Source organism: Electrona antarctica, assembly GCF_951216825.1.
Source record: "Electrona antarctica genome assembly, chromosome: 11".
NCBI classification, from domain to species: domain Eukaryota; kingdom Metazoa; phylum Chordata; class Actinopteri; order Myctophiformes; family Myctophidae; genus Electrona; species Electrona antarctica.
Genome location: NC_136792.1, coordinates 54,712,582 through 54,738,778, shown reverse-complemented (window position 1 = coordinate 54,738,778; position 26,197 = coordinate 54,712,582). Strand labels below are relative to the sequence as shown.

The 26,197-nt window shown below is 48.6% G+C and overlaps 2 protein-coding genes across 2 annotated transcripts; one reads left to right on the top strand and one right to left on the bottom strand.

The window, feature by feature from the left end:
* The first annotated feature begins 160 nt into the window (after positions 1-160).
* LOC306932239 (uncharacterized protein) lies at positions 161-26,002 on the top strand. Its single transcript, XM_079513952.1, has 8 exons — positions 161-375; positions 755-843; positions 1,120-1,274; positions 1,374-1,540; positions 24,500-24,513; positions 24,915-25,099; positions 25,205-25,425; positions 25,591-26,002. Exons 1-7 carry the CDS (start codon positions 269-271, stop codon positions 25,379-25,381), a joined length of 894 nt encoding a protein of 297 aa, XP_079370078.1. The 5' UTR covers positions 161-268; the 3' UTR covers positions 25,382-25,425; positions 25,591-26,002.
* On the bottom strand, positions 11,416-18,483 carry LOC306932963 (uncharacterized protein; the record flags this gene model as incomplete). The annotated part of the gene is made up of 17 exons (XM_079514934.1): positions 11,416-11,826; positions 12,015-12,125; positions 12,279-12,326; positions 12,441-12,650; positions 12,770-13,055; positions 13,140-13,388; positions 13,870-14,033; positions 14,182-14,253; positions 14,385-14,611; positions 14,684-14,855; positions 15,002-15,220; positions 15,378-15,410; positions 15,495-15,578; positions 15,665-15,733; positions 15,814-15,936; positions 18,197-18,293; positions 18,412-18,483. The coding sequence occupies 17 exons, from the start codon at positions 18,481-18,483 to the stop codon at positions 11,600-11,602; spliced, it is 2,463 nt and encodes an 820-aa protein (XP_079371060.1). The 3' UTR covers positions 11,416-11,599.
* Positions 26,003-26,197: the final 195 nt, after the last annotated feature.

Below are 26,197 nucleotides of genomic sequence, written 5' to 3'. Positions count from 1 at the left end.
CTGTATTTAGCAGTAAGCAGTGCTAATTACATTAGGACTACATCGACCAGAATGCTTAGTGCGCGACTTGCGCATGTGCAGAACCCTTCGCCCTTCAAGCCAGCCAATCATCGCACACGGATGTATTTCGCGCATGCACATGAGCGAGAGGTGATGACGTCAGAGTTTGGCGCGAGTTACACATTGAAGAGTGAGCAGACACACGGCTGCGGTACACACAAACTTTTAGCAAACAAACATTTTTAAATTGCACTAACACAAGAAAAGTATGACAGAAAGGTTTGCCCTTGTTAGCTGGGCGATGGGACCAGACAAGAACACAACCAGCATCATTCCAACCAGCTGGATACTTGATTTTGACGGTGATACTGACAGGTGAGTTTGAAACTATATGACCAATGACAAAATACTCCCATACTAATTCATTCTGATGAATTGAAAAAGGTGGACCCTGGTGTAAACAAGTGTAATGCTTTATCAGTGTGTCGTCCACAGTAACAGTCTTTGTATTGAGTTGTGCTTTCATGTGAAATGTACCCATTCATCTGTACCAAAATGGTTGTTTCAAAAAAGCTTTATACCCTATAAGATGTATATAATGATGCAATGTGACATGGCTCTGGTTACACAATGCTGTACCCCCTCCAACTGTATGTACTTTCCCCATTTTCAACTGTTTTTTTTTATTGTACTTTGGCAATGTAAACGTATGTTTTCTCATGCCAATAAAGCTCATTTGAATTGAAATTGACAGGACCTATCTTGTGGAGTGCCGTACACCAGGCCGCAAGAAACCTCCTAATGGATGGCCGGTCGAGAGGGCTGATATTCTTAAATTAGCAGGCAAGTCAGTCTTTACACACACTCGCACACAAAATATACATTTGAAAACTTTAAATGGGACATTCTGCATAATGAGTACTTTTACTTTTGTTACTGTACATTTTTGATGCCAATACCTTTGTACTTTTACTCAAGTATATTTAGAATTCCAGACTTACAGAGTATTTCTACATATTAATACTTTTATTAAAGTTAAAAAAGGAGTACTTTTTCCACCACTGCATATTTGCACAATGGTGTTGATTTTTAATCTATCCTAATCTATATTTAATGCAGAAAAAGAGGCTACGCTCAAAGCTGCTGAACGGGAACTCTACCCAGTTGACGTTCCAAATCCTGGCAAGAGGGTGAGGAAAGCAAAAAACCTGGACTTTGATGGAGAAGATTCCAATAATGGTGACAAAGAGTCTGGCTCTGGAAATCCCAAACTGGTAATTAAACAGCAGAGATTGATAGCATTATATTAGGCATACTTTGTGTATAGGATTATCATTGATTAAATAATAAAAAATAACATCTTTGCCCTACAGAAAAAGGCCAAAGTTGCTGCGCAAAGACAGGCGGAGGAGGAAATCTTGTCTGAGGACAGTCTGTTCAGCCCCGGTTCAGAAGAACTGTCAGTGTCAAGCCAAGAAAACACCAGAGACCTGCAAGGCCAGATCAAGGCCTTACAGAGAGAGAACGCCAAACTAAGAGGGTGTTTACACTGAGACGATCCGCAGTCAAACCGCATAACTTTTGCATCGTTTTGCCCTTTCATCTACACACTGCCGACCAAAACGGTGAATGAATCCGTTCATTTTTTAAACCGGGTCCCAGAGTGGATAAATATGAAACCGCAACTTTTGCGCCACTGTGTGGACGTCCGAATCCGCATATTTCCTGAACCGATGACGCAAGAGCCCACATGTGTTTTAAGACGCATGCGCCACCCCCGAACAATAATAAACAAAGATGGCAGCACCCAGCATTGTATACATTGCATTTATCCTGCAGAAAATAGTTAATAGTTAGGGCTTTTACAGCTAATGTACTGCTCCTACACACCACCACCGTCGGCAACAAGTGGACATGGAGAATAGCATTCTCCTGTCTGTTTTTGTTTACATCGGAGCGTCTGCAGTGTTGCCAGATTGTGTGAGAGAAATAAGCAACCAGGTCTATGAAAACAACCCCAAAAGCGACCAGGTTATTTGAGAATAGCAGATCTACAAGTTTGCGTCGTGATGTGACACGTTGTGAGCTTGTAGATCTGATATTTAAAAATCATGGAAAACAAAGTGACAAATGTGGAATATTTTTTAAACAGAACAACACACATTCTGATTGACCAGATGACAATAAATATGTTTTTTCTCTTACTGTAGATTAAGTGTTATATTTTTTAATTAGAATACTTAGAAAATCTATACAATCATGTCCTAAACCTAATTAGGGATATTATTGCTATTTATCGGGTATTGAGGGCTAATTGGGCGTTGTGTTGATGGGTTATTGGGTCTAGGGGTTGATGGGTTATTGGGTTAGTTTGATACGAAGTTGGGTATCGCCCTATTAATCTTTTTTCACATGTTTAATCATGTTATAAAAAATTATTGACAGGTGATAAATTAAGTTCCCACCCCTGTCTTTCCCTTAAAAATACCGAGGGGTCTTTATCTCATTTCTAGACAGAGATATGATTTTTTGAAAAAAAATTGGTTAGGGTTTTTTAGGGGTGCACTACACAACTTACAACACACGATTGAGGGGGGCGTAAGGGCTGGATTTGAGCCCCCAATTAACCATAATTGACCCCTCCCAATGCTTATTAATTGTCCCTAAACCCTAAGCTAGACCCCCACCCCAAAACCCATCAAGGACCACCCCCAATGCACATTAATTGTCCCTGACCCCTAACCTAGCCCCCCACCCCAAAACCCATCAAGGCCCCTCCCCCAATGCACATTAATTGTCCCTGACCCCTAACCTAGCCCCCCACCCCAAAACCCATCAAGGCCCCTCCCCCAATGCACATTAATTGTCCCTGACCCCTAACCTAGACCCCCACCCCAAAACCCATCAAGGCCCCTCCCCCAATGCTTATTAATTGTCCCTGACCCCTAACCTAGACCCCCACCCCAAAACCCATCAAGGCCCCTCCCCCAATGCACATTAATTGTCCCTGACCCCTAACCTAGACCCCCACCCCAAAACCCATCAAGGCCCCTCCCACAATGCTTATTAATTGTCCCTAGACCCTAAACCACTTTTTTTGCGAGCTTAGGGACCCACCAATGTGTCACTAAAAACCCTTACCAATTGACTCCAAATCGTCTGAAACATGCTCCTAGCTCATTTCCCCACAAACTTCTGAAAAAAAGAGGAAAAAATAACTAGGTGTAACCCTAAGTGCCCCCCAGTGCCTCCCCAGACAGTTCCCCCAAGTGCCCCCCCCCAGTGCATCCCCAAGCAGTGCCCCCCAGTGCCCCCCAATGCCTCCCCAGACATTGCCCCCCCAAGTGTCCCCCAAGTGCCTCCCCAGACAGTTCCCCCAAGTGCCCCCCCAGTCCATCCCCAGACAGTGCCCCCCAGTGTCCCACCAGTGCCCCCCCAAGAGCCCCCCAATGCCTCCCCAGACAGTGCCCCCCCAAGTGCCTAAGCCCCTGGGTTAGGGTTAGGGTTAGCCCTAAGCCCCGCCCACCTGCATTTCAGAATGGAATTGATATGGAATTGGGTAACCCTAATTGAATGGAATTGATATGGAATTGGGTAAACAAAATCGAAAAAATGACTAAGTGTAACCCTAAGTGCCCCCCCAGTGTCCCCCAAGTGCCTCCCCAGACAGTGCCCCCAAGTGCCACCCCAGTGCCTCCCCAGACAGTGCCCCCTCAGTGCCCCCACCCAGTGCCTCCTCAAGTGCCCCCCAAGTGTCCCCCAAGTGCCTCCCCAGACAGTTCCCCCAAGTGCCCCCCCAGTCCATCCCCAGACAGTGGCCCCCAGTGTCACCCCACTGCCCCCCCCCCCCAAGTGCCCCCCCAATACCTCCCCAGACAGTGCCCCACCCCCCAAGTGCCTAAGCCCCTGGGTTAGGGTTAGGGTTAGCCCTAAGCCCCGCCCACCTGCATTTCAGAATGGAATTGATATGGAATTGGGTAACCCTAATGGAATGGAATTGATATGGAATTGGGCACCCCAATATCTTATCAAATCAATTCATTTCTTCACCCAAGAAGGTATCACTTCCAGTTTCAGATATTGGGTGAGAAATGAATGGAATTGATACGGAATCGGGCACACCAATATCTTAACAAATCAATTCATTTCTTCACCCAAACAGGTATCACTTTCGGTTTTCAGATATTGGGTGAAAAATGAATGGAATTTATATGGAATTGGGCACCCCAATATCTTATCAAATCAATTCATTTTTTTCACCCAAAAAGTCTCACTTCCGGTTTCTCCCCCCCAGTGTCCCCCAGTGTCCCCCTAGTGCCTCCCCAGACAGTGCCCCCTCAGTGCCCCCCCCCAGTGCTTCCCCAAGTGCCCCCCCAGTGCCTCCCCAAGTGCCCCCCACCCCCAGTGCCTGAATTTTTTTTTCAGTGCCCCCCCAAGTGTCCCCCAAGTGCCTCCCCAGACAGTGCCCCCCCAGTGTCCCCCAAGTGCCTCCCCAGACAGTTCCCCCAAATCCCAGTCCATCCCCAGGCAGTGCCCCCCAGTGTCCCCCCAGTGCCCCCCCCCCAATTGCCCCCCAATGCCTCCCAAGACAGTGTCCCCCAAGTGCCTCCCCAGACAGTGCCCCCCAGTGTCCCCCAAGTGCCTCCCCAGACAGTTCCCCCAAGTCCCTGTCCATCCCCAGACAGTGTCCCCCCAGTGCCCCCCCAAAGTGCCCCCCCAATGCCTCCCAAGACAGTGCCCCCCAGTGTCCCCCAAGTGCCTCCCCAGACAGTGCCCCCCCATGTGCCCCCCAAAGTGTCCCCAAAGTGCCTCCCCAGACATTGCCCCCCCAAGTGTCCCCCAAGTGCCCCCCCAGTCCATCCCCAGACAGTGCCCCCCAGTGTCCCACCAGTGCCCCCCCCCCAAGAGCCCCCCAATGCCTCCCCAGACAGTGCCCCCCAAGTGCCTAAGCCCCTGGGTTAGGGTTAGGGTTAGCCCTAAGCCCTGCCCACCTGCATTTCAGAATGGAATTGATATGGAATTGGGTAACCCTAATTGAATGGAATTGATATGGAATTGGGTAAACAAAATCGAAAAAATGACTAAGTGTAACCCTAAGTGCCCCCCCAGTGTCCCCCAAGTGCCTCCCCAGACAGTGCCCCCAAGTGCCACCCCAGTGCCTCCCCAGACAGTGCCCCCTCAGTGCCCCCACCCAGTGCCTCCTCAAGTGCCCCCCAAGTGTTCCCCAAGTGCCTCCACAGACATTGCCCCCCCCAAGTGTCCCCCAAGTGCCTCCCCAGACAGTTCCCCCAAGTGCCCCCCCAGTCCATCCCCAGACAGTGGCCCCCAGTGTCACCCCACTGCCCGCCCCCCCCCCAAGTGCCCCCCCAATACCTCCCCAGACAGTGCCCCACCCCCCAAGTGCCTAAGCCCCTGGGTTAGGGTTAGGGTTAGCCCTAAGCCCCGCCCACCTGCATTTCAGAATGGAATTGATATGGAATTGGGTAACCCTAATGGAATGGAATTGATATGGAATTGGGCACCCCAATATCTTATCAAATCAATTAATTTCTTCACCCAAGAAGGTATCACTTCCAGTTTCAGATATTGGGTGAGAAATGAATGGAATTGATACGGAATCGGGCACCCCAATATCTTATCAAATCAATTCATTTCTTCACCCAAACAGGTATCACTTTCGGTTTTCAGATATTGGGTGAAAAATGAATGGAATTTATATGGAATTGGGCACCCCAATATCTTATCAAATCAATTCATTTTTTTCACCCAAAAAGTCTCACTTCCGGTTTCTCCCCCCCAGTATCCCCCAGTGTCCCCCTAGTGCCTCCCCATACAGTGCCCCCTCAGTGCCCCCCCCCCAGTGCTTCCCCAAGTGCCCCCCCAGTGCCTCCCCAAGTGCCCCCCACCCCCAGTGCCTGAATTTCTTTTTCAGTGCTCCCCCAAGTGTCCCCCAAGTGCCTCCCCAGACAGTGCCCCCCCAGTGTCCCCCAAGTGCCTCCCCAGACAGTTCCCCCAAATCCCAGTCCATCCCCAGACAGTGCCCCCCAGTGTCCCCCCAGTGCCCCCCCCCCCCAATTGCCCCCCAATGCCTCCCAAGACAGTGTCCCCCAAGTGCCTCCCCAGACAGTGCCCCCCAGTGTCCCCCAAGTGCCTCCCCAGACAGTTCCCCCAAGTCCCTGTCCATCCCCAGACAGTGTCCCCCAGTGCCCCCCCCAAGTGCCCCCCCAATGCCTCCCAAGACAGTGCCCCCCAGTGTCCCCCAAGTGCCTCCCCAGACAGTGCCCCCCCAAGTGTCCCCAAAGTGCCTCCCCAGACATTGCCCCCCCAAGTGTCCCCCAAGTGCCTCCCCAGACAGTTCCCCCAAGTGCCCCCCCAGTCCATCCCCAGACAGTGCCCCCCAGTGTCCCACCAGTGCCCCCCCAAGAGCCCCCCAATGCCTCCCCAGACAGTGCCCCCCCAAGTGCCTAAGCCCCTGGGTTAGGGTTAGGGTTAGCCCTAAGCCCCGCCCACCTGCATTTCAGAATGGAATTGATATGGAATTGGGTAACCCTAATTGAATGGAATTGATATGGAATTGGGTAAACAAAATCGAAAAAATGACTAAGTGTAACCCTAAGTGCCCCCCCAGTGTCCCCCAAGTGCCTCCCCAGACAGTGCCCCCAAGTGCCACCCCAGTGCCTCCCCAGACAGTGCCCCCTCAGTGCCCCCACCCAGTGCCTCCTCAAGTGCCCCCCAAGTGTTCCCCAAGTGCCTCCACAGACATTGCCCCCCCCCCCAAGTGTCCCCCAAGTGCCTCCCCAGACAGTTCCCCCAAGTGCCCCCCCAGTCCATCCCCAGACAGTGGCCCCCAGTGTCACCCCACTCCCCCCCCCCCCCAAGTGCCCCCCCAATACCTCCCCAGACAGTGCCCCACCCCCCAAGTGCCTAAGCCCCTGGGTTAGGGTTAGGGTTAGCCCTAAGCCCCGCCCACCTGCATTTCAGAATGGAATTGATATGGAATTGGGTAACCCTAATGGAATGGAATTGATATGGAATTGGGCACCCCAATATCTTATCAAATCAATTAATTTCTTCACCCAAGAAGGTATCACTTCCAGTTTCAGATATTGGGTGAGAAATGAATGGAATTGATACGGAATCGGGCACACCAATATCTTAACAAATCAATTCATTTCTTCACCCAAACAGGTATCACTTTCGGTTTTCAGATATTGGGTGAAAAATGAATGGAATTTATATGGAATTGGGCACCCCAATATCTTATCAAATCAATTCATTTCTTTCACCCAAAAAGTCTCACTTCCGGTTTCTCCCCCCCAGTGTCCCCCAGTGTCCCCCTAGTGCCTCCCCAGACAGTGCCCCCTCAGTGCCCCCCCCAGTGCTTCCCCAAGTGCCCCCCCAGTGCCTCCCCAAGTGCCCCCCACCCCCAGTGCCTGAATTTTTTTTTCAGTGCCCCCCCAAGTGTCCCCCAAGTGCCTCCCCAGACAGTGCCCCCCCAGTGTCCCCCAAGTGCCTCCCCAGACAGTTCCCCCAAATCCCAGTCCATCCCCAGACAGTGCCCCCCAGTGTCCCCCCAGTGCCCCCCCCAATTGCCCCCCAATGCCTCCCAAGACAGTGTCCCCCAAGTGCCTCCCCAGACAGTGCCCCCCAGTGTCCCCCAAGTGCCTCCCCAGACAGTTCCCCCAAGTCCCTGTCCATCCCCAGACAGTGTCCCCCCAGTGCCCCCCCCAAGTGCCCCCCCAATGCCTCCCAAGACAGTGCCCCCCAGTGTCCCCCAAGTGCCTCCCCAGACAGTGCCCCCCCCCAAGTGCCCCCCAAAGTGTCCCCAAAGTGCCTCCCCAGACATTGCCCCCCCAAGTGTCCCCCAAGTGCCTCCCCAGACAGTTCCCCCAAGTGCCCCCCCAGTCCATCCCCAGACAGTGCCCCCCAGTGTCCCACCAGTGCCCCCCCCCCCAAGAGCCCCCCAATGCCTCCCCAGACAGTGCCCCCCCCAAGTGCCTAAGCCCCTGGGTTAGGGTTAGGGTTAGCCCTAAGCCCCGCCCACCTGCATTTCAGAATGGAATTGATATGGAATTGGGTAACCCTAATGGAATGGAATTGATATGGAATTGGGCACCCCAATATCTTATCAAATCAATTCATTTCTTCACCCAAACAGGTATCACTTTCGGTTTTCAGATATTGGGTGAAAAATGAATGGAATTTATATGGAATTGGGCACCCCAATATCTTATCAAATCAATTCATTTTTTACACCCAAAAAGTCTCACTTCCGGTTTCTCCCCCCCAGTGTCCCCCAGTGTCCCCCTAGTGCCTCCCCAGACAGTGCCCCCTCAGTGCCCCCCCCCCCAGTGCTTCCCCAAGTGCCCCCCCAGTGCCTCCCCAAGTGCCCCCCACCCCCAGTGCCTGAATTTGTTTTCAGTGCCCCCCCAAGTGTCCCCCAAGTGCCTCCCCAGACAGTGCCCCCCCAGTGTCCCCCAAGTGCCTCCCCAGACAGTTCCCCCAAATCCCAGTCCATCCCCAGACAGTGCCCCCCAGTGTCCCCCCAGTGCCCCCCCCCCCCCCAAGTGCCCCCCAATGCCTCCCAAGACAGTGTCCCCCAAGTGCCTCCCCAGACAGTGCCCCCCAGTGTCCCCCAAGTGCCTCCCCAGACAGTTCCCCCAAGTCCCTGTCCATCCCCAGACAGTGTCCCCCCAGTGCCCCCCCCAAGTGCCCCCCCAATGCCTCCCAAGACAGTGCCCCCCAGTGTCCCCCAAGTGCCTCCCCAGACAGTGCCCCCCCAAGTGCCCCCCAAAGTGTCCCCAAAGTGCCTCCCCAGACATTGCCCCCCCAAGTGTCCCCCAAGTGCCTCCCCAGACAGTTCCCCCAAGTGCCCCCCCAGTCCATCCCCAGACAGTGCCCCCCAGTGTCCCACCAGTGCCCCCCCCAAGAGCCCCCCAATGCCTCCCCAGACAGTGCCCCCCCAAGTGCCTAAGCCCCTGGGTTAGGGTTAGGGTTAGCCCTAAGCCCCGCCCACCTGCATTTCAGAATGGAATTGATATGGAATTGGGTAACCCTAATTGAATGGAATTGATATGGAATTGGGTAAACAAAATCGAAAAAATGACTAAGTGTAACCCTAAGTGCCCCCCCAGTGTCCCCCAAGTGCCTCCCCAGACAGTGCCCCCAAGTGCCACCCCAGTGCCTCCCCAGACAGTGCCCCCTCAGTGCCCCCACCCAGTGCCTCCTCAAGTGCCCCCCAAGTGTTCCCCAAGTGCCTCCACAGACATTGCCCCCCCCAAGTGTCCCCCAAGTGCCCCCCCAGTCCATCCCCAGACAGTGGCCCCCAGTGTCACCCCACTGCCCCCCCCCCCCCCCAAGTGCCCCCCCAATACCTCCCCAGACAGTGCCCCACCCCCCAAGTGCCTAAGCCCCTGGGTTAGGGTTAGGGTTAGCCCTAAGCCCCGCCCACCTGCATTTCAGAATGGAATTGATATGGAATTGGGTAACCCTAATGGAATGGAATTGATATGGAATTGGGCACCCCAATATCTTATCAAATCAATTCATTTCTTCACCCAAGAAGGTATCACTTCCAGTTTCAGATATTGGGTGAGAAATTAATGGAATTGATACGGAATCGGGCACCCCAATATCTTATCAAATCAATTCATTTCTTCACCCAAACAGGTATCACTTTCGGTTTTCAGATATTGGGTGAAAAATGAATGGAATTTATATGGAATTGGGCACCCCAATATCTTATCAAATCAATTCATTTTTTTCACCCAAAAAGTCTCACTTCCGGTTTCTCCCCCCCAGTGTCCCCCAGTGTCCCCCTAGTGCCTCCCCAGACAGTGCCCCCTCAGTGCCCCCCCCCAGTGCTTCCCCAAGTGCCCCCCCAGTGCCTCCCCAAGTGCCCCCCACCCCCAGTGCCTGAATTTTTTTTCAGTGCCCCCCCAAGTGTCCCCCAAGTGCCTCCCCAGACAGTGCCCCCCCAGTGTCCCCCAAGTGCCTCCCCAGACAGTTCCCCCAAATCCCAGTCCATCCCCAGACAGTGCCCCCCAGTGTCCCCCCAGTGCCCCCCCCCCAAGTGCCCCCCAATGCCTCCCAAGACAGTGTCCCCCAAGTGCCTCCCCAGACAGTGCCCCCCAGTGTCCCCCAAGTGCCTCCCCAGACAGTTCCCCCAAGTCCCTGTCCATCCCCAGACAGTGTCCCCCCAGTGCCCCCCCCAAGTGCCCCCCCAATGCCTCCCAAGACAGTTCCCCCCAGTGTCCCCCAAGTGCCTCCCCAGACAGTGCCCCCCCAAGTGCCCCTCCCAGTGTCCACCAAGTGCCCCCCGCCCCAAGTGCCCCCCAATGCCTCCCAAGACAGTGCCCCCCCCCCAAGTGCCCCCCCAATGCCTCCCCAGACAGTGCCCCCCCCAAGTGCCCCCCCCAGGGTCCCCCAGTGCCTTCCCAGACAGTGTCCCCCCCCCCCCCCCCCCAAGTGCCTAAGCCCCAGGTTATGGTTAGAGTTAGCCCTAAGCCCCGCCCACCTGCATTTCAGAATGGAATTGGGTAACCCTAATTGAATGGAATGGATATGGAATTGGGTAAACAATATCTTATCAAATCAATTCCTTTTTCCACCCAAAAAAGGACTCACTTCCGGTTTCAGATATTGGGTAAGCATACATTGGAATTGATATGGAATTGGGTATACCAAATATATCAAATCAATATTTTTTTCAACCAAAAAGTCCCCACTGTCCCCCCGGTGCCTCCCCAGACAGTGCCCCCTCAGTGCCCCCCCCCCCAGTGCCTCCCCAAGTGCCCCCCCAGACAGTGCCCCCCCAGTGTCCCCCAAGTGCCTCCCCAGACAGTTCCCCCAAGTGCCCCCCCAGTCCATCCCCAGACAGTGCCCCCAGTGTCCCCCCAGTGCCCCCCCCCAATGCCTCCCAAGACAGTGCCCCCCCAAGTGTCCCCCAAGTGCCTCCCCAGACAGTGCCCCACAGTGTCCCCCCAAAGTGCCCCCCCAATCCCTAAGCCAGTTTCAGATATTGGGTGAGGAATGAATGGAATTGATACGGAATTGGGCACCCCAATATCTTATCAAGTCCATTCATTTTTCACCCAAAATTGTCCCTAAACCCTATGTTAGCCCCAGAACCCATCAACCCAGCCCAATAGCATATCAATTACATGAATTATCTCTAAATCTTAACCAAAGCCTCACACGTATCCCTGGCCAACCAAAGTCTTGAAAGAAACAACCATAGCTCAAAGTTCAAACATTTATTATTTTTTCACGCACACACACACACACACACACACACACACACACACACACACACACACACACACACACACACACACACACACACACACACACACACACACACACACACACACACACACACACACACACACACACACACACACACACACACACACACACACACACGAGGCAACTGTGCCTGAAACACAATAGCCTTATCAAAGGCACACAACACAAATAAAACAATGGGGTTGGGGATAAAAACAAAATAAAACGACCTGCCTCAGGTGACTTAAATGAGAAAAAAATTAAAACAAACAAAAAGAAACAGCCGTGCTGTTCGGCTCACATCTAGCCAGGGCTAGAAGGCTTCCTCGTTCTCAGAGTCTTCAAATTGGATGGGGTGGGGTAGTGGGGTAGCCTCAGTCTTGGAAGCGGATGGGGGGGGTAGTGGGAGGAGGGGGGAGGCTTCCTCAGCCTCAGAGTCTCGGAAGAGGATGAGGGAGGTAGTGGGAGGAGGGGGGGAGGCAGGGAAAGGAGGTTGTGGAAGTCCTCCAGTGGATCCTTCCACTACTCGGGGAGCTTTATCTGTTGAAATAAAGATGATTTATTTAGTTTTACTGACACACACACACACACACACACACACACACACACACACACACACACACACACACACACACACACACACACACACACACACACACACACACACACACACACACACACACACACACACACACACACACAAATTCCTCTTGAGTAATTGTTCTCACCTTGTGGCTCTGCTGGGCTGGAGGGACGGAGTCCCAGGGAAAACATTGGCGGAAGGATACGCCGGTGAGGAACTCGTCCACGACGGGGGCCACCTGTTGACCTCTCCTCTCCTGTTGAAACAAACATTATGGATGTTAGACACCATTATTATTCGATGTCCTTTGTTTTGCATGTGTGAAGGTTGTCAGGACCAATGTCATATCAAGTCCTATGTTAAATATCCCAATAAGGGCCAAGGACCCTCTACATGTATTTTTTCTCACTTTTGTGCTCTGCAGCTGCGTTAGCATCCTTTCTTTGCATTAGTCCTTCTGGAGGTGTTGGAACAAATAGAACATATAGGTGGTCAGGACCAATTCCAGTCCTATTGATCCAGTCACACACAAGTATTCTTACAATTTGAAGAGTAATTGTAAATGTCTTACCTAAGCCTTTGAACAGTCGAATCCTAGGATTCAAGTCTTGCGGCTTAATCCTGCTGAGTGCCTTCTCTGTTCTTGGGGTGAACTTTATTTTATCAACAAGAACCACTACAGGGGAGGAGGATGGAGAGCGTTGCCGCTTTCGTGCTAGCCTTCTTTCCTCCTTCTTTCCTCCTCTTTCCTCCTGTTCCTCCTCAGATGAAGTCGAGGACTCTGTAATAATATCGAACAAAACATAATTAGTCTGATAGTGTGTTGTCAACTGGTCAACGTAATTGCTGAATATCTTGGTTCAAGAGAATCTTGCATACGTGTACAGCATTGGCACTCACCGGAGCGATCATCATACAGGACATCACAGTCACTGTTGCTTGTGTCCGAGACGTTGATTGCCTCCTCCCTTTTGTCCTCGTCTGCCTCCTCCCGTTCCTTCTCCCGTGCCTCTCTGCTGTCCTTCGCCGCCTTGCACTGCTTGTACCCCTCCATGAGGAGGACGCGGGCCGTCATGACCTCCTCCTCATCGGCGATGCTCATATAGAAGCGGCTGGCTGTCTCCTCCGAATGCTTCATCGCCTTGCTGACCTTTGCCCGGCTGGTCACATCAAGGCTTTTCCGTGCCTTTGAATGGAAGAGAAAGGATCTAAATCATACTACTTAACTTTAATAGTTGTCTGTTAAACGTGCTTGGTCTGAAAGATTTACCTTGCTGGATGCTGAGGACCTGATGAGGTTGAAGGTTGGCTTCCCTTCAAGCCCAAGTCTTCCCCACACCTTCTCAATTCTTTTTCCGAGGTTTCGCACCTCCTTCCCCCCGCTGGTGCAAAACACAAGTTCAGTGCTGGTCCCCTGACACTTGGTGGTGTTTATGAGTTCGAGCAGCCACTGCAGCTCTTCCCTCTTCAAGGCCAGGGGGGCAGGACCGTGGCTGTTGAATGATTTGTGATTTCGAACCTACCACAGGTGGATATCATTGTTTGATGTTAGGGTTGAAAAATAAGTTGGGAAAACCATTTCCTATCAAATCAATTAAGTTTTCCACCCAAAAAAGTGTCGCCATACTAACCCTGATCACAGAAACCTCTTATGGAGCACGTTCACTGAAAAGTGGTGTTTATAGGGACCCCAATAATTCTACCAACATAACGGTACCACACAAAGACATTTAGACATGATAAGACCACTGGAAGTTGGTGAAAATAGAATGTATTACTTTTTGGTTGTAAATATAAATGTATATGATAAGAAGTTGGGCAAACAATTTCCATCAAGTCCATTCAGGTTTCCACCCAAAAAAGTGTCACCATACTAACCCTGATCACATAAACCTCTTTAGTTTAATGAAATGTGGAACAGGGACCCCAATAATTCTACCAATATAATGGTACCACAAAAATACACATTGATAATGGAATCGTTAGAAGTCTTGACTCACATAAATCACAAATCCGCTCTTGGAGGGTTTGGCATCGTTCACTTCAGACACTGTCAGGTTCTTGAACACACCGGCCCGATGGCCGTGCGTGATCGCAAGGAATCCGGCCAGGAACCCATGTATCTCCTGCACAGCATTGAGTGTGAAGCAGGCCTGGAGTTGTTCTAAAAAGAAAAGATAGTTTAAACTTGGCATTTGTTTAACAACCGGTACACATATCAACTTGTGTTGAATATTCCTTTTGTTGCAGGTCCACTGGTAAGTATCATTATTTCTTTCTTCAAAGGAATATTTCTTTACAAGTTTACTTACCGAGCAGCCCCGGCAGCCGATCCTCGGCGACCTTCAGGAACCTCATCTCCATATTTATGTCCAGCTCCTCGTCTGTATAGAAATGCATACAATTAGTTTAAGATAAAGGTCTTACTGTGTGCTGTGGCATTGTGTTTGATAGAGAATACAGTGTCTTGGACAAACCAAAAAACTATGACATTACGGTCTGTAAATACACTCACTCGATTTCTTAACGAGGACTGCATATTTCTGGGCGAGCAAGGGGACGGTGAGGCTCTTCTGCATCGCCGACATGCTGTACTGGACACTATCAAGCTCTACCTGGGTGAGGGTGGACTGCTTCCTGAACCTGGGTACACCTTTGACGTGTCTCAGGAAGCCCCCAAAGTCGAGAACATAGGTCTTTAACGTGCCGGGTTTGGCCGTTTTGGACAGTGCTCTAAAGAAGCTGTGAAAGACAATATATGAGTTAAAAACTAAGGAGTTAGTCTTTGGTGGAAACTCTGTGGACTCTACCTACTCTCTGGTCTTGTCCAGGTCCAGGAGGGGACGGAGGTGGGCTTTCCCCACACAGCCCAGGCTCTTGCAGACCTTAGCTGCACGTCTGCCTCTTTGCTGCTGGTTGTCCAGGTATTTTGGGTCGTCTTGTCTCAAAGAGACAAGATGTTCCACCCAATCATCAATGATGATGGCTGTTGACAGAAACACATTTGTGAGTGAATACAGGATTTAAATGTTTTTTTCCCATTTCAAAAGGACACACGTCAACATGTCGTAAATCCTCAAAGTCACTAACAAATTCCATTTAAGAAAATGTAAAAATGAAAAGAATACTTACAAAAGAGGCCCTGCTCCCCCTCCGAGAGCTTTGTCTTCTCGGTGGCCTTTCTGCCGGTGCCCTTGACCGGGGTGGCCTTTCTGCCGGTGCCCTTGACCGGGGTGAGGTGGACCTTTTTAAATGTTTCGAGCTCCATCAGCCTCCTCCTCAGCTCCAGGTTCTCACCCAAAATCCTCTCAAACTCTGCCCGCAGGTCCACGCAGGCCGACTGCGAGCAGACTGGGGTTGAATTTGAAGAAACATAATTAATATAGATAAGCTGTCAAACATCCTTATTATTCAATATTGATTTGGTCAGGCACAACTTCATATCAATCCCTATGTTAAATGACCCCATAAATGCAAAAGACCCTAACTTGAAGAGTATTTTTCTCACCTTTTTGACCTGAAGGGCGGTTGGTAGGCAGATCTGTTAAAACAAACATCATTAATATGGATATCCTTGCTGTCAAACACAAGTATCCTTACAATTTGGAACAATTATTGCCCTCACATTTAACGCCTGACGTTGACGGAGGTGACATCCCATAGGTGACAGGTGTCACCGGACCTGGTGAGGACATGTCGTCACCTGGAGCTGTTGAAACAAACATCATGAATCTAGATGTAAGGACACAAAACACAATTGTATATTCTCACAATTGGATGAGTAATTGCACTTACGCTCAATAGAGTCGGAGGTAGGCCCAAGCAGGTCAAGGGCCCTGCACACCTCATCCACTTCGTCAGTCGCTGTTGAAATAAACATTATTAATGTAGTTGCCCTTAAACAACACAAGTATTCTTACAATTGGAAATGTGATCGTTCTTACTCAGCTGGGTGGGGTTGGCCTGATTATCTGGAGGGCTGGGCACTGGGCGCTGGGCCCTGGGCACTGGTCCTGGGCGCTGGGCCTGGGTGCTGGGCACTGGGCACTGGGCACTGGGCACTGTAGCTGTTAAAAAAAACATTAATGTAGTTGACCTTAAAACAACACAAGTATACTTACAATTGCAATGGTAATTGGACCTGCCTCTTTCGAACAGGTCAAGCCGGCTGACCATTCCGACACCCGTGGCCCGTAGGGCAGCCAATTTGCTGATGGTCAAGGAGCGCTTCGCTGCTGTTACAAGTCTCTTTTTTTCATCCCCCTGTTGAAAAGCAACAGGTTAAAATAATGTACAACCGGGTCAATCACAGGATGTTGGGGTAGTGAGGTTCCTATTCATTGGCATTCTACTTTGACCCAATGCGTGTTCCCTGACAGGATTTGACTTCTAGGGGTCACCATGTCACGGGGGCCCTCAGAAGCCAACTGGGGGAAAGTCTTTCCAAAGGGTTAGGCCATGTTGCCCCCTAATTGGGATTTTTTTTAGAGAATAAGACATGCAAGCTGACACATATCTGTTTTAACCCAATATCAGGTCTCAACAATCTGGGACACAATTTACTATAATTATTTGTTTGGGTGGTTCTAGTTGTTAACCACTTGAACCGGTTAGGGTGATGACTGGTAATTGGGTGAAAAAGTAAGAGAGGTTAATACTTAGCTGGGTTGCAGAGTTTTAGGGTATTGGCCCAATAACAGTGCAAAATACCCTAACATAGCAGGCTTTTTTCAGCTTTCTTCGCAATACCAATGCTAAGGTTTAAGTGGTTAAGTAGCAAGCACACATAATTAACTTACTTCTATCAGGTGGACGTCAGCAAGATGCTTATCAATGCGTGCATTGTTCTTCTTGCCACAAATGTCACAGGTGGGATAGTCCATTTTTTTGACTCTACAGTTACAAAACAAATGTATACAAGGTAAGCCAAACCAGTGTAGAAAGCGCACCATTACACAATAATCATGTTCTCATTAAAAAATAACACTGCAGGAGTCAACTTTACCTTCCATATGCATAGTCCTGGATGAGAAGCCTCTCCACATTATTTGTGACCTTGTGGCCTTTTTTCAGGTGGGAGGTAAGGAAGACCACCTTTGAGCATATTGGACATTGGACTTTGTCCACGGTAGCCTAAAAAAAAAGTTAAAAATTGGGATTAGTACAGTTAATGGAAAGGTTTTCCATTGTTGATTTCTCCATCCAGAAATCCATCCCTTTTTAAAACCATTTTGATAGAATTATTCTCTGCTCCCCAAAATGTACACACATGTTGAAAATGAAAATCAATTATACTTCACCAAAACCTAACCCAAAATCTAGCAAAATCTAACCACCAAATCATAAGCCCCAAAAATATAGAATATTTACTCACAGGCATGTTGATGCGTTGTTGGAATGCAGGATTCAGTTGATTGTAATGTGAGTTATCTAGCAGCTTGCAGCACTCTCTCCCTCTCTCAATACAGACAATGAATGAAGCACATGGCACTTCCCCTCCCTTATAAACCCTTCCAGCAGGTGAAACAAATTCTGTCAATTAGTCATTAATTTGACATGGGTAGGGTTGTTGTCAGTAATTGGGCTATATAAAACATGGAATTGATAGGATGTTGGGCAAAGGCAAGTGTTTGGATGAGTGTGGTCGACATGGAAAGAATGCATGGATTTGATAAGGAATTGGGTACCCAAACTCCTATCAAATTTAATATTTTTTTCAACCAATTTGGGATGAAATTATCTAACCAATCAAATCCATTCATAATGGATATGATGTGAAATTGGGCAACCCTAGCCTAACCATAAAATCTAAATGAATGGAATAGAAAAACCATTCAAGACAGAGTTATCCTCTGTGCCCCAACATTTACACAATAAAGACCACATACCCCAGACCCATTAAGAACCCTCCCTCTACATATTAATTGCCCCTAAACCCTTTGCTAGCCCCCCACCCCAAAACCACTCAAACCCTGCCCACTGGAATATCAATTACATTTTAATTATCTCCAACCCCTGTCACTAATTATCACTAATCACCAACTACATGATATCACTACATGATATTACCATTTTTTGGAGAGACTATTCATAAATGGATGACTCAGATTTACGTGTAAGAGGAACAACATTTATTTAGGAAAAATCAAAAGCAAGAAAAAACAAAAGGAATAACAAAACAAACAATAACAAATCATTTTTAGGATGCCCCAGATCCTCCGGAGGCCCCAGATCCTCGGGCTGGAGGTCGAAGGCGTCTCCTCAGAATGCGCTGTCTGGCCTCCAGAAATTGGGCGTAAATGAGGAGTATCTCGTACCTCCTCCTGCCTCTGACCTCGATAACAAATTCCTCTTCCTCCGAATCCTCCTCTGAATTTGTTGGAACCAAATATTGTGGCTCCTCCAGGACCTGGTCATCATGTGTCTGTAGACAAACATAATTGGATTAATGTATATCCCTGTGTTGAAAGGTACAATGAATTTGAATGATTAGGTCGCTCTAAAAAGGTTTGCAGCCACACATCTTTTTAGGATGTACTTACATCTTCAGGAGAAGGGTTGGTGGTGGTGTCAGGCGGTGTCGGGGGGTCTCCCTCCTGGCTTGGTTGTTCCATTCTGTATAATATTATAAAGATTTCAGATTGCAAACCATGCAATGTTGATAGTCTTTTCGAAAGAAGATAGTTGATGTAGAATTTGTAGAACAATATTTAACAAAAATACCAACCTCTTGGTTGCTTGTTAGTCCTTTGTCAGTCCTTCTTCCATGCAAGTCTGATGCTGTCTGACAGTCACTCTGACTCAAAACATATATAGTGTGCCATTAGCTTCAATAACCAACACCTGGTCCGACTTGATTAACTCCAGCTGGATCAATTATATGCATGTCAACGCATGGAATACCTTAGGCGTAGGGTGGTAATATTTAATTGGGTGAAAAGAAAAGGGAGGTTGATATGAATCCTTATTAAATTAGGGGATCTTAAGAATTTTGATTGACCTCTCGTGTACCGTACATGCTAGGATCATAATGCAGATGTCTACGCGTTAGGCAGAGAATTCTGAAAAGAATGGATGGTGATTGAACACCTGCGGGACCCCATGACATGACTTATGGCAGGTCAAAGGTGAGGGTTAGGGTTTTGACACTAAAATGGGTGGTGTCTTCATGAAAATTGGGGGGCTCTAAAGACCACCTGGATTGTGTCTGAGGTCTGTTTTTCGGACCAAACGTACCCAGGGCTGTGGTCTCTGCTGTGTTCTTAGCCCTACGCCCTGAGACCCGCACAACCGGCCTGAACCCTCAAAAAATAGGAGCTGGGTTAGCGGCATACGTTCATGGGTGATTGGGTCAATCTCTTTTTTATAACCATTAAAGATATAATCAATCTCTGCTCAACAACCTTTATACACTTGTTTGCTGAACCCCAGGGGACGTGCCCTTCGAAGGACGGCTTGGACCCTCACACCCTGAGTTCTGACCTTTCGGACAGCAGAAGGCCGTAAAATAGAGGCCTTGGTTAGGGGTATAGCTTGCTCTTTCGCAACCACGCGGCAGCCGTGCACAGCACCGGCTCGAGGCCGGTACTGACGGATTGGGCTCGGCTTCACGATTCAGAAAACGTCCAGTCTGCGCAAAAAGGACCCCCCATTTATGATATATCTGTGTTCCGATTAGTAATCAATCTCCATGTTAATAACGCCCAAAATACCCCTGCCCACACTAACCCGTGTATACAATTGTGCACACTAATTAACCACCTTCCCGACGAGGTACAGCCACGGGACCAACACCATTCGATTCGGCGTGCAAAAGTAAGTCAGACTAAGTTGTCCTTTTTTGGAATAAGAAGAAAGTCTATAGCGCACCTAATTAAGAGTGTTTAACTCCGCCCACAAAGGCCGCACAGGGGCATGGCGCACATTCACGCGTAGTGCTTGACGAGACGAACACGTTGCTGTGTGTTTCTCCACACACGGTCATGTGGTTCAGAAAATGAGGATTACACTTTGACGCACGATAACTCTGCCCACAAAGGTCGAAAAGGGGCGTGCCGCATATCCACGCATAGCTCGCGATTAGACGAACACGCTCATATGTGTTTCCCTGCATACGGACTTATGGTTCTCAAAATTAGGTTTAGCATTTCACCCTTCAATACACTGTCAGGGTTACCAAGTCTATAAGGCTTGTTGATGACGGGTCAGAGTTGGCGAACTCTTGCTACGGGTGTCGCACGAGTGTGGCGGACCTATTGGAGCGTAGATCTTGGAAAGCTGAACGCGCCCATGTAAATGACATCGCAAACAGACTTTTCGTTGGCGATCTATTGTGCGTCGAAGAGTAACCCTAGCCCTAGCCAATTAAGAGAACCGTAAGTCTGTGTGCGCAGTAACCCATATTGGTGCGTTCGGCTCGTCGCGCTGAGTCCGAAAATGGTCTTGGTTTTGCCGAGACGTGTCCGGGGGCAGGGTTTAACCTTTAGGGTTAGGGTCATAAAAAGGTTAGGGCGGTAACTAGAAATTGGGTGAACAGTAAAGGGAAGTTGATAGTTAGCTGGGCAGGGGCCTCATATGATTAGATTAGGGGATCTTAAGAATTTTGATTGACCTCTCGTATACCGTACATGCTAGGATCATAATGCAGATGTCTACGCGTTAGGCAGAGAATTCTGAAAAGAATGGATGGTGATTGAACACCTACGGGACCCCATGACATGACTTATGGGAGGTCAAAGGTGAGGGTTAGGGTTTTGAGACTAAAATGGGTGGTGTCTTCATGAAACTTGGGGGGCTCTAAAGACCACCTGGATGGCGTCTGAGGTCTGTTTTTCGGACCAAACGTACCAAGGGCTGTGATCTCTGCTGTGTTCTGAGCACTAGGCCCTGAGCCCAGCGAAACCGGTCTCAGCACTCCAAACATAGGAGCTGGGTTAGCGTTATATGTTAATGGCTGATTGGGTCAATCTCTTTTTTATAACCATTCCAAATAGAATCAATCTCTGCGGAACAACCTTTATACACTTGTTTGCTGGAGCCCAGGGGATGTGCCCTTCGAACGACGGGCCACTCGGACCCTCGCCCCCTGAGTTCTGAGCTCTTAGATAGCAGAAGGCCGTAATCAAAGCCTTTGTAGGGAGTGAAGCTTGCTCTTTGGAAACCACGCCACAGCCGCGCACAGCACCGGCTCGAGGCCGGTACTGACGGATTGGGCTCGGCTTCACGATTCAGAAAACGTCCTGTCTGTGTGAAAAGGACCCCCCCCCATAGCATTAGGGTTAGGATCATAAAAAGGTTAGGGCGGTAACTAGGCATTGGGTGAACAGTAAAGGGAGGTTGATAGTTAGCTGGGCGGAGGCCTCGAATGAAGCCTCACTGGTGTTTGGGGGTCTTACGTATTTTGATTGACCTCTCGTGAACCGTACATGCTAGGGTCATAATGCAGATATCTACGCGTTCGGCAGACAGTTCTGAAAAGAAGGGATGGACATTGAACACCTGCGGGACCCCATGACATGACTTATGGCAGGTCAAAGGTGAGGGCTAGGGTTTTGACACTAAAATGGGTGGTGTCTTTGTGAAACTTGGGGGGCTCTAAAGACCACCTGGATGGCGTGTGAGGCCTGTTTTTCGGACCAAACGTACCCAGGGCTGTGAACTCTGCTGTGTTCTGAGCACCAGGCCCTGGGCCCCTGCGAAACCGGCCTGAGCACTCCAAACATAGGAGCTGGGTTAGCGTTATATGTTAATGGGTGAATGGGTCAATGTCTTTTTTTATAACCATTGGAGATAGATTCAATCTCTGCTCAACAACCTTTGTACACTTGTTTGCTGGAGCCCAGGGGATGTGCCCTTCGAACGACGGGCAACTCGGACCCTCGCCCCCTGAGTTCTGAGCTCTTAGACAGCAGAAGGCCATAATCAAAGCCTTTGTTAGGAGAGGAGCTCGCTCTTTCGCAACCACGCGGCAGCCGTGCACAGCACCGGCTCGAGGCCGGTACCGACGGATTGGGCTCGGCTTCACGATTCAGAAAACGTCCAGTCTGCGCAAAAAGGACCCCCCATTTATGATATATCTGTGTTCCGATTAGTAATCAATCTCCATGTTAATAACGCCCAAAATACCCCTGCCCACACTAACCCGTGTATAAAATTGTGCACACTAATTAACCACCTTCCCGACGAGGTACAGCCACGGGACCAACACCATTCGATTCAGCGTGCAAAAGTAAGTCAGACTAAGTTGTCCTTTTTTGAAATAAGAAGAAAGTCTATAGCGCACCTAATTAAGAGTGTTTAACTCCGCCCACAAAGGCCGCACAGGGGCATGGCACACATCCAGGCGTAGGGCTTGACGAGACGAACACGTTGCTGTGTGTTTCTCCACACACGGTCATGTGGTTCAGAAAATGAGGATTACACTTTGACGCACGATAACTCCGCCCACAAAGGTCGAAAAGGGGCGTGCCAAATATCCACGCATAGCTCGCGATTAGACGAACGCGCTCATATTTGTTTCCCTGCATACGGACTTATGGTTCTCAAATTTAGGTTTAGCATTTCACCATTCAATACAGTGTAAGGGTTACCATGTCTATGAGGCTTGTTGATGACGGGTCAGAGTTGGCGAACTCTTGCTACGGGTGTCGCACGAGTATGGTGGACCTATTGGAGCATAGATCAAGGAAAGCTGAACGCGCCCATGTAAATGACATCGCAAACGGACTTTTCGTTGGCGAGCTATCGTGCGTCGAAGAGTAACCCTAGCCCTAGCCAATTAAGAGAACCGTAAGTCCGTGTGCGCAGAAACCCATATGGGCGCGCTCGGCTCGTCGCGCTGAGTCGGAAAATGGTCTTGGTTTTGCCGAGACGTGTCCGGGGGCAGGGTTTAACCTTTAGGGTTAGGGTCATAAAAAGGTTAGGGCGGTAACTAGAAATTGGGTGAACAGTAAAGGGAAGTTGATAGTTAGCTGGACGGGTCCTCATATGCTATCTAGCCTTGCTAGATTAGGGGATCGCTCTTTGGAGACCACGCGACAACCATGCACAGCACGGGCTCGAGGCCGGTACCGACGCATTGGGCTCGGCTTCACGATTCAGAAAACGTCCTGTCTGTGCAAAAAGGACTCCCCCATTTATGATATATCTGTGTTCCAATTAGTGATCAATCTCCGTGATAATAACGCCCAAAACACCCCCTAACACCAACCCATCTATAAAATTGTGCATACTAATTAACCACTTTCCCGTAAGTCTGTGTGCATGGATACGGTCACGTTCGGCTCGTCACGCTGAGTCCGAAAATGGTCTTGGTATGTAAGTATGCACCCGGGGGGGTGCATACTTAGTTTAGACTAGTCATTGGTTAGACATGGGTTAAGGTTAGGTTTAGGTGTGCTGCCCCGTGGGAGGTTAGGTTTAGGGTGAGGGTTTGAGATAGGTTGTAGTTGTAGGACTAATGACTGGTCTAACCAATGACTAGTCTAAACCAAAAACTGTCTAAACTAAGTACTGCACCCGTCCGGGGGAGCAGGGTTAGAGTGTACCAGCAGATGGCAGCAGAGGATAAGGCATATAGTGAGTAGTGTACATAGTGCCCCTTCTTTGGTGTTAATGGAGTGGGGGGTCATTGGTTAGGGGGTTAGGGATAATTGATGTGGAATTGATATATCATTGGTTAGGCTCTTGATGGGTTTTGGGGTGGGGGTCAGGGGTGGGGGTCATGGCTTAGGGGGTTAGGGATAATTGATGTGGATTTGATATATCATTGGTTAGGGTCTTTATGGTTTTTGGGGTGGGGTCATAGGGCTAGGGGGTTAGGGAAGAGTTGACTGTTATTGATAGTATATTGGTTATTGGGTGGATATTGGGTGAATTATAGCGCCCCCTACTGGACCGGGGTGAAACGGGGTGGAAAAACAGCACCCCCCGGTGGCCGTTTCGGGAAATTGGGTGCGTACCCAATGACCTATCAACCAACACATTCAAAGACATATCAATCCCATTGATCCGTTTTCTTATCAAGTTGATGGGATCCGGGATAAAGTTATAGGGAAATCGTCTGAAACCGACCCCTCATCAACTCCTATGTTAAATCGCCCAATAATCCCCGAAATGTCCCTAACCCTAAATGTTTTATTGTAGTCTATCTTGTAGCCTCTACACGTAGCCCATTGGGCTACTTGCCTCAACCAGGCACTTTCCCTTTTCTGTATTTTTGTTTTGTTTCATTATTTATTTTTGTTTTGTTTCATTATTTAGTTTGTATAATGTGCTAAATCAAATCAAATCAAATAAAATCATATCATAGGAAACAAGACCAAATAATAAACTATACACTTAACTTAACAAGCCAAAAAAGAAGCCAAAAGTCGCTTATAATAAACAGACATGGCAACACTGGCATCATGTCTTCTTCTCTCTTTTTGAGGCTTTGTGCCAGCTAGTGCTACAGCACCACCTACAGACTGGCCATATATACTACAGGCGCATTCAGGGCCGGTTGCCGTTTTGGTTGTTTTAGTGTAGACACATAGATTAATTGATTCGATTAAGTGTATACGGTCAACTTTTTGACACCGACTCCGTGATATCTTTTAAAACGTCTCAGTCTAAATGGGGTCTAAGAAGCATGGTAGTTAAAGGCAAGTATCTAGTATTAATTATGTAATCAAATATTACTGTATATGGAATGGTTTTAATCCATTTAGACCTGAGTGATTCTAAAACTCACAACACATGTTGTGAGCTTGTAGATCTGCTATTTAAGACATGTAGCTCAGTGAAAATCAGGCCTGCTAAGATACATTTTAGTCAACTTAATTAACTGTAGATTTAGTAGACTAAAACTGTATGATATTTAGTCAACTAATACTAGACAAACACAATTTCAGATTACTAAAATGAGACTACAATTAAATGTTTTACTCAAAACAATATTTGCTTTCAAAATGGGGTCAGTGTCTGTCCTATCGCTTAATTGTTCCTGTTCTGATGTGTTGTGATGTTTGCTGTCTGTATAATTTTGTAGCATTTTTTTTCTCAGAAATTCCTGCTTTGTTGGTTGATGTGAGGAAGCTCATATCCATCAACAAAGATGTTGATGGAACAGAGCATCTTTCTGCATCAGACGGAAGAAGAAGATCAACCAAAGAGGACATCCCTGATGCTGAGAGTGATGGCCCAGGTGAACTGATCCACACACCAAGCAGACCTTCACAACCTTCACAAGTAAGTATTAATTGTTTTTTCTTTGTTTTTGGCCTTGTTTGCATTCTATTGCTTGTGGTGATTTTCCTTGTATCTTTTTTTGCTCATTTATTTTGTTTACATAAGGTGAAAATCGGGAAGGCTGGAACAGTCACCATCTCCGCGCATTGTTGGGAGACGGCAAAATCTTCAACCACCGCCAATGGGATGGCACGAGTCCTACTACTGGGGCTTTTCGAGGTGGATGTCCTCCTCATATCAAATTTGAAAGGAGGGGCCAGCAAGGTGGATCCCTTTGGCTGAGCGTCGGCAGCCTCTCGACCCAGTTAAAGTTCAGGCTTTACTCGGTAAATAGTTCTCAGAGCTGGTGCTTTCCAAATTTGATTGCATCCCTGCCAGGTGGGGGGATATTTTTGAGGGAACTAGAGTGTGTGTGTGTGGGGGTGGGGGGGGGGCAGAGGTGAGGGAGATTTGAGGAGGGGGAGAGTAATCATTGTTGTTCTGTTCTACAGATGCTGTTCTAAACCAGTTTCCGACGGCCAAGGAAGGTGATGTGAAAAAGTCCATCAACTGCAGAATCTGCGAGCTTAGGCACCAGGTGAAGCAAAAGAGTGTGACGTTATAAGATAAGTCACTTGTTTAATTTTTATTTTGTTCCGCACCAAGTTTAAATCGGTGAAGTACCAAGATGGACTGTTAACCTAGAAAAGGGACTGTTCTTTTTGCAATTTATTTCTTTGCTTTGAAAGTTTGTTTTAAAAAAAAAAAGGTCTTGGATGTTTTTAAAAAGAAATTGTTCCTTGAAAGTGCCAATTGAAGCTACGTATTTTGTTAATATTAATTTACTTCACCACTTTTCAACCTATCTTCATATGATAGGTTCTCACTAATAATCATGATAAAATGGGACAATTTTTTTCTACTGTGTCTCATAGGAGGGCTGTGGGCAGTTTAGAAACCGTCCTCCAGTGACATCATTAGGCAGATGTTTTTACAAAAATGTTTAGATGGCTTCCATTTTCGCATTGCAACTTTTCAGGACTAGAAAGCCTGCAGTTTATATTAGCTTGTATTCCCAATCGATGATGTCACTGTGACTGGAGGACGGTTTCTGAACTG

Coding starts and splice junctions, on each gene's coding strand:
- LOC306932239 (XM_079513952.1), top strand. CDS start 269: ATGACAGAAAGGTTTGCCCTTGTTAGCTGGGCGATGGGACCAGACAAG. Junction 844..1,119: donor TGATATTCTTAAATTAGCAG/GCAAGTCAGTCT, acceptor TATTTAATGCAG/AAAAAGAGGCTACGCTCAAA. Junction 25,100..25,204: donor GACCTTCACAACCTTCACAA/GTAAGTATTAAT, acceptor TGTTTACATAAG/GTGAAAATCGGGAAGGCTGG.